At 43.1% G+C, this 8,508-nt stretch overlaps 1 protein-coding gene across 1 annotated transcript in view; it reads left to right on the forward strand.

Moving 5' to 3' along the window:
* Window positions 1-4,841, forward strand: part of tprb (translocated promoter region b, nuclear basket protein) — a 162,294-nt gene extending 157,453 nt beyond the window's left edge. The window contains 2 exon segments of the mRNA XM_038793506.1: window positions 2,203-2,301; window positions 3,956-4,841. Coding sequence (XP_038649434.1) covers window positions 2,203-2,301; window positions 3,956-4,017 — 161 coding nt within the window. The 3' untranslated portion in view covers window positions 4,018-4,841.
* Window positions 4,842-8,508: the final 3,667 nt, after the last annotated feature.

Consider the following 8,508-nt stretch of genomic DNA (forward strand, 5'->3'; position numbering starts at 1 on the left):
TTGTCTGCTCTCCATCAGCAAAGTGATGGAAGGAGTCAACAATAGTGCTGTCAAGCGGCAATTGCTGAGAAAGAACCTGCTCATGGATGCTCAGTTTGGGTTCCGCCAGGGTCACTCAGCGCCTGACCTCATTACAGCCTTGGTTCAAACATTTTTTAAAAAGAAATTAGAGTACCCAATTCTTTTTTTCGCCAATTAGGTGGCAATTTAGCACGGCCAATCTACCTACACTGCACAACTTTGGGTTTGTAAGGGCCAGACCCATACAGACATGGAGAGAATATGCAATCTCGACATGGACAGGGGCTAGGTTCGAACCTGGTCCTCGGTGCTGAGAGGCAGTAGTACTAACCACTGTGCCACCGTGCCGCCCCTGCCTTGGTTCAAACATGGACAAGAGAGCTGAATGCCAGAGATGAGATTAGATTTATTGCCTTTGATATCAAGGCAGCATTTGACAAAGTATGGCGTCATGGAGCCCTAGCCAAACTGGAGTCAATGGGAATCAAGGGAGAAACTCTCTGCTGGTTGGACTCCTACTTGCACAAAGGCAGATGGTAGTTGGAGATCAATCATCTCAAATCCAGGATATCTCTGCAGGACTTCCTCAGGGTAGTGACCCAAGCCCAACCATCTTCAGCTGTTTAATAAATGACCGCCCTTCAACCATAAGGTCAGAAGTGGGAATGTTGGCAGATGACTGCACAAGGTTCAGCACCATTCATGATTCCCCAGATAATGAAGCAATTCATGTCCAAATACAGCAAAACCTGGACAATATTCGGGCTTGGGCTGACAAGTGGCAAGTTGCATTCGTGCCACACAATTGCCAGGCAATGACCATCCCTGCAAGAGGGGATCTAACCACCGCCCCTAGACATTCAACAGCATTGCCATCGCTGAATCCCCACAATCAACATCCTGGGGGTTACCATTGATCAGAAACTGAACTGGACTAACCATATTAATACTGTGGCTATCAGGGCAGGTCAAAGGCTCAGAAATCCTACAACAAGTGATTCACTTCCTGACCCCCTAAAGTTTATCCACTATTGACAAGGCACAAGTCAGTCACAAGTTTGGAGGGAAGCACAAGTGGCTAGCACTGTGGCTTCCCTGCGTCAGGGTCCAGGTTTGATTCCCCGCTGGGTCACTGTGTGGAGTCTACATGTTCTCCCCTTGTCGGTGTGGGTTTCTTCCGGATGCTCCGGTTTCCTCCCACAGTCCAAAGACATGCAGGTTAGGTGGATTGGCCATGCTAAATTGCCCTTAGTGTCCAAAAAGGTGAGGAGAGGTTATTGGGTTGTGGGGACAGGGTGGAAATGAGGGCTTAAGTGGATCGGTGCATACTCAATGGGCCGAATGGCCTCCTTCTGCAATGTATGTTTTATGTTCTATGTTCAGGAATGTAATTAAATGCTCTCCACTTGCCTGGATGAGTGCAGCTCCAACAACGCAAGAAGCTTGACACCATCAAGGACAAATCAGCCCGCTTGATTGCTCCCCCCTTTCACAAACATTCAATCCCTCCACCACTGACGAACAGTGGCAGCTGTCTGCAAGGCACACTGCAGTAACTCACCAAGGTTCCTTAGAGACCACCTTCCAAACCCACGACCACTACCATCTAGAAGGACAAGAGCAGCAGATACCTGGGAATGCCGCCACCTGGAGGTTCTCTTCGAAGTCACTCACCACCCTGATGTGGAAATATATCGCTGTCGCTAGGGCGACAACCTGGAACTCATTTCCCCCCGCCCTCTAACATCACAGTGGGTGTCCCTACCATCACCTTCTGAAGAGCAACTAGGGATGGGTAATAAATGCTGGCCTAACCAGTGATGCCCACATCCTGTAAAATTAATTTTTAAAAAATGCAATCATGAGATGTAGTACTAAAAGTGGCCTGATGCAAAACACTTGATTCTTAAGTACAGTATTGTGTATCATGGTATCACATCCCTCTGTGCTTATTCACTTTCTGAACTTAATTCCTTATGTTTTTTTCTATGGTTTCCTTTTTGTGAAAAAAATACTGAACAATCGAACATGATATTTGTAATTATAAATATTGACCTGTAACTGAGCTGTCTAATATTAATCATGCTTTGATAAATAACACAACAGTGATAATTTTTTACATGTGTGCTCGACTAACATAATATCTCTGGATTTTATTTTTTTAATTACATCTTTTGCTAGATGCCAGTGTTAGTCAGCCCAAACCTTTACGAAGAGTACGGCTTTATCCACAGATGGGGAGAACTGTTGTTCGAGGGAGACAGTTTATTAGCCGTAGAGGTAAGGCCCTCTTCAATTGATATAACACTTCCGATTTGGAAAGAAAATTTGGAATGCTTTACAAATGGAAAGGTGAACACAAACCAAAGTAGGAATTTAGGCTGGAGACTGAGTGCATAGTCCAAGAGATGGATTTTAACTGTTTTTCGAGGGTGTAAAAGTGGGGAGAAAGAACAATACAGCACAGGAACATGCCCTTCGCCCGCCAAGCCTGCGCCGAACATGGTACCTGCCTAAGCTAAAGTCTGAAGGAGTCAGTATCCTTCCATTCCCACCCTATTCATATATGTCTAGATGCCCCTTAAATGCCACTATTGTACCTGCTCCCACCACCTCCCCAGGCTATGCGTTCCATATATTTACCATCCTCTGAGTTTTAAAAAAAAAAACTTGCCTCACATATCTAAAGACTGATTCAAGAAGGCATGTGAGACAGAATTGTGACAAAGACATGCTTGCTTTTTTTGTGAAGTGGGGAGCAAGTGCTAGTCAGAGGAGACCGGCAACAAGCCATAAAACCAGTCATATTCAAACTGGGCTTGATGGTTGCAGGTGAATGCTTAGATTGAGGGAATTTTGAAAGTGGTTCACAAAGCGCCAGAGAATTTTGCAAGTTGATCATGGAATTTGAGATCTAGATTTAACTAATGAAGGATCCAGAGGCTCCCAAGGAAGGCACTTCAAAATCCAAGCTTGGGGTGATTGAGTGAACTGTATCATTTTAAATCCATGTTTTAAAATCTGCAGCACATAATTTTACTTAAAAGGCAGAATATGCAGTATTTGCTTCATTTTTTTAATTATACGATACTTGTGATAACACAGGAATGAGACTAGTTGAATTAAAAATTGCTGTCCACAATACAGGTCATCTTTTTTGAATAGTAACACAAATCAACTTTTGAAATTATAATATCTGTCCAGTATAGCAGAAAATATATTAACATTTTCAAAATGATCATTGCTTAAAAGCATTAAGACAAACAATTTAATTACATCCAATGAACAAGATTTGATTTTTATCATTTTTGAATAAAATAATTATATATATATATATATATATATATATATATAATTTCCCAATGTAAAGTAGAATGGGAATATCTGAAATGCATTCTTCTCTCGCCCCAAACCAAGATGACAGTGTCTGGTTTGCAGCACCTCTGGTTTTGGCAGCTGCAGTTGAATTGACATTTGATCCAGTACGTAATATGCATTCACGTGTAGGGAAGCTTGAACACCCATTTATTTTCATTAAATTTGTCAACTTGCAGGACTAGGTTTCGAAAATTTGCTGTGTTTTCTGGTTATTCTTTCTCTGTGTTTCTCGTTTTGAACATTCTCAAGCAGAGTATTAATTCAAAAAGCTAGAGTTTTAGTCAGTCTAAATCCTAATATAATTTTACAAGTCAAATTGGTTTCCATTGGGTTGTCAACATTTATCTGGGCTTTGCATGCAACATTAGTTTGCAGCTGGGGAAGGAGGAGGAAGTGTGACCTTCATAGAAAGTTTGGAACTTTTTCTACCAATAGTCACCAACTCTACATTTATCACTTGGCATCTAAAAATGTTTTGAAATTGAAGTAACAGTAAATGTTAAGTTAGACTGTTCCCAAAACTTCAGATCATCATTTTCATGTTTCTTCTTTGTAGGTATGTCTCATTCAATGTCTGGAAGAGGAGGAGGAGGAATAAACAAAGGAAATCATAATTGAGTATAGATACCCAGAATGCATATTGATCCCTGGCTTGTCTCATTACAATAGAACTAGAATTTTTGAATGTTGTGCATTTGTGGGTACATGTCACAATGTAACCTCATGAAAATAAAATGATTTCCTTTTACATTGTTATGAAGCTTGAATTTTTCTTTTGGAAGGCTTTCTCACGGCATCCATACAAGTCTTTTGTCACGCTTCTTCTTGTATTAATGGCTTTCTGGTTAACAGGATCAACACTGTAGTATTTATCTAAACGGAGAGGAGTGAAGTAAGGGGAAGATGTTGTCAAACAAAAGCAACATTTGATTTCACTTAAAATTGAATGTATTTCCTCTACTTTGATTGTGGGGGTGGGGGCGGATGTGGCGAGAGAGAGAGATAACCTGTAACACCTGCAAAGCTATTGTTTACACTTGGTCATGTTGTAATATCAGTGACATGTCTAGACTGCTAGCTAATGAACTATGCCCTGACCTAGACTACTTAAAGCAAGTGTTGTAAATGGGACTTAAGAAACTGAATCAATTGTTTCTCAAACTGATTAGATAATAGTGAGTCTGGAGAAACCACTTGGTTTACGCAAGCTCCTGTGACAATTCCATTTTTGTTGCAGACTGCTGTCTGCCAATTCTCCATTCTCTGTTCAGACAATTGCAAACCATTTTGCATAGGAACAGTTGGTCATGCAGTCTCTTGAGCCTGATCTGCCATTCTATTATATAATTGATGATCTGTACCTAAATTGCATTTGTAGAAGGTTTTTCTATTTCCTATGTTTGCGTCTATTATAATTAAAAAGTTCTCATTTTTTAAACAAGTACTTGGGCCTTTTTGTCATTTTTAATGTAAGTATGATGCTTCTACTTTGGTTCAGTTGGTTAATGAGAAGAGTGCTCCTGAATGACCATACTGGGGACATTTTCCCATTCCTGCGTTCCCCCCCCCCCCCCCCCCCCCCCACACCCAAAACCATGCGCACACTTCTCCCTCCCCTGCAGCCATGCACGCTCTCCCCTCCCTCCTGCAGCCGCGCAAGCTCTTCTCCCCTCTCCAGCAGCCACATGCGTTCTGCCACGCGCATGCCTCTCTTACTACCCCCCCCATAACCAAGCGCGCACTCACCCCCCCCCCCCCCCCATCCCCCATTAATTCCAATCTTGCAAAATTAAGGTCAACGTTACCATTAACTTTTATGCTTTTTTTGTTCTTGTATACTAGCTTTGTGATCTTGTATATAATATGGTCACTTAAAACCCACTGATTGCATCTCTGCTGTTCATGGTCTCTTCATTAAGAAAATGTTCTGATTTTACGTCCTCTTGTTTCAAAGTGCATAGACTCGCTCATCCCTCACATTGAACTGCTTTGTTTGCATTATGATTTGAACATTTAATCTATATGTGACTTCCTTCTCCAATTTGGATATGTTGCTGTGTCCTCATAATTGAGATAGTGACAGGTCTGTAGCTACCTGTTTTCTCCCAGTCCTTTGTTGCTGGATACTGGCAATTTATTGACTGACAGGTGCAGTCTAAAGATTTGAATTTTTGATAATTCATCTCATTTTCGGGTTTTTCTAACATCCTGTTAACTGTGACCTCCCCAAACACACATCAAGCTGAAACTTACCACCAGAAAGAACATAGTACTCGTATTTTTCAGCACGTTCAGGATTTGGAAACGAAATGGCAGAAGTGATTCTTATAGGAAAGCCATGCCAATTTTTTCTGATTGACATTTGTACAAGATGATGCTCTGGAAGAAAGTTAAAGAATAATGCCCAAATTAAAGTCTTGGAGAATAAATGAGTTTGATCTAAACCTGGAAAACCAATTTTAACTCAAAACATGGCTATGTGGGTGAAAAGTGGTTAATCATTTTCCAGGTGCCTTGGAGCTCAATTCAGGGGCTCATTGGTCTGGGAACTGGCAACTGGAGTTTCTCTCCTTCTCGCTCTTGTCCCCACCCACATTCTGCAGGTGGGATTAGAAATTTGCTAATGAATTGCTGTGTGCTTAACTATCATTACTGTCCCCCATGGTGGAAGATATAATGGGTCTGTTGACTCTATTTGGGGCTTTCTCGGGATACAAACTGAGCGTGGAGAAGAGTGAGTGCTTGTTGGTTTCTCTGCTGGGGGGGTGGCGGAAGTCGCTGCTCCGTCTGACCACCTCCCACTTTGGGTATCTGGGGTGCAGGTGGCTCAAGATTGGGCCTGGCTCCGTAAGTTTAACTTTGAGCATGGTGGGTAGTGTCGTGATGGATTTACATGTAGAAGTGGGATAGCGGTGTTTTTGCCAAAGGTGATTTTTCAGGCAGTGGAGCGGTTAATTACATCATTTATCTGGGCGGTTAAGGTAGCCAGTATTCGGGAAAACAGTGTTTCAGAGGGGTCAGCAGTCGAGTGGTTTGGCTCTGCCAAATTTAATTTATTACTACTGGGCGGCGAATGCTGAGTAGGTGCTGAGCTGGTACAGGAACAAAGAGGAAATTTGGGTTAAGGTGGAGGCGGGTTCATGGAAGGGGCTGGGTTGCGGACGCTGGTGAAGGCACCACTTCCATTGTCCCCGGGGAAATGCTCTGGCAATCTGGTGGTGGTAGAGACTTTGAAAATTTGGAGGCAATTTCGACAGCATTTCAAGTTAGGGCAGTGTCGAGGATGGTGCCGATCTGTGCAAATTACTTGTTTGAACTGGCTAGATTTGATGAGAGGTTCCGGGGCTGAGAGGACAAGGGGGAGGTAGGAATGAGGGATTTGTTTCTGGAGGGGGCAGTTTGTGAGTTTGGAGGAATTAATGGAGAAATATAGGATCCCACTTTTGCTTCACAGCGCCAGGGTCCCAGGTTCAATTCCTGGCTTGGGTCACTGTCTGTGTGGAGTCTGCACGTTCTCCGCGTGTCTGTGTGGGTGTCCTCCGGGTGCTCCAGTTTCCTCCCACAAGTTCTGAAAGACGTGCTGTTAGGTGAATTGGACATTCTGAATTCTCCCTCAGTGTACCCGAACAGGCACTGTATGGCCACTAAGGGATTTTAACAGTAACTTAATTGCAGTATTAATGTAAGCCTACTTGTGACAATAAAAATTATTATTATTTCCAGTATATGATGGTGCGGGATTTTGCAAGGAAGATCTTTCCGACGTTCCCGGTGATACCACCCTCTCCGCTGTTAGTGCTGCCAGTAGCAGGCATGGAGAAGGGGGGAACCTTGGGGATTTACGGGAGGATTCTGGAGGAAGATATGGTACCACTGGAGGGGGTTATGGCAAAGTGGGGGGAGGAGTTGGGAATGGCACGTGAGGAGGGGATGTGGTATGAAGTTTTGCGCAGGGTAAACACAGGACTTTGTGTGCGAGATAAGGGTTGATTCAATTAAAGGCAGTGCAAAGGGCACATTTAATGTGCTCGAGGGTGAGCCGGCTGTTTGAGGGAGTGGAGGACAAATGTGGAAGGGCTTGGTCAATCATGTTCACATGTTCTGGTCTTGCTCTGAGCTGAGGAAATATTGAGGCTCATTCTTCAGCACTATGTCGGCAATCTTGCGAATGGATTTAGAGCCCAATGCCCTAGGGCTATATTTGGAGAGTCAGAGCTGCAAGTGGAAGTGGATGTTTTAGCCTTCACCTTGCTGATTGCTTGTGGGGCAGGTCCTGTTGGGGTGGAGGTCAGCTTCTCTGCCCTTTGCCTCCTCAGTATGACTGGGGCACTTAGCTTTTTCAAGGTGTAGGAATTCCATTAAGTTCCTGTTGAGAGGTGAGATTGAGGGGTTCTGTAAAAGATGGCACCCATTCATTCAGTATTTCAAGGAGTTGGTTACTGTCAGTTGCTAGGGTTGGGGGAGTAGGGTTTTTTGGGGGCGTTGTAGGTTTTCCTTGTGTACTATTTCTGTCTGGGGTCAGGTGTGTTTTCTTGTATTTAAATGTTAAACTTAATAAAAAATGTTTTTTAAACTAGAATTACTGTACTGTCCACAGGTCTTTCAAAAGTAGCTTCTGACCACAGTTTGTAATGGGCTGGATTTTCCATGTTCTCCGACCAGTACTGAATCACTTCTCGTTTGCTTTGTTGAGGAGTGGCGCGCAGAAGCAATTCCCTCTCCCTTGTCATGCAAATTTATGCATGGTGGGGACCACATGGAATTATGTTCTGAATCCCGCTATCCCTACTGCCTGAATGCATCCTCAAGTAACTTGCTTTGAACCTAATCACAATGTTTATCTAGCTATGATTGACAGCCACTGACCAAAGCAGAAGCAGTTAAATGCTCTCTGCTGAAAAAAGGTGGAAGTGATAGCACTTATCTCCTAGATGTGGTTAGGTTCAAAGCAGGGTACTTGAGATACATTCAAGCATGAAGGGAAATTAAAATATACAATCCAGATACCTGGCTGTCTGGAAGCTATTACCCTGTCAATTACTGCCTACCAAAACCTTTTTATCTTTGAAAGTAAATAGAAGCCTTGCAGATCAAAGGATCTGAGGGGGT

This window comes from Scyliorhinus canicula, chromosome 4, assembly GCF_902713615.1.
Source record: "Scyliorhinus canicula chromosome 4, sScyCan1.1, whole genome shotgun sequence".
Taxonomy (NCBI): domain Eukaryota; kingdom Metazoa; phylum Chordata; class Chondrichthyes; order Carcharhiniformes; family Scyliorhinidae; genus Scyliorhinus; species Scyliorhinus canicula.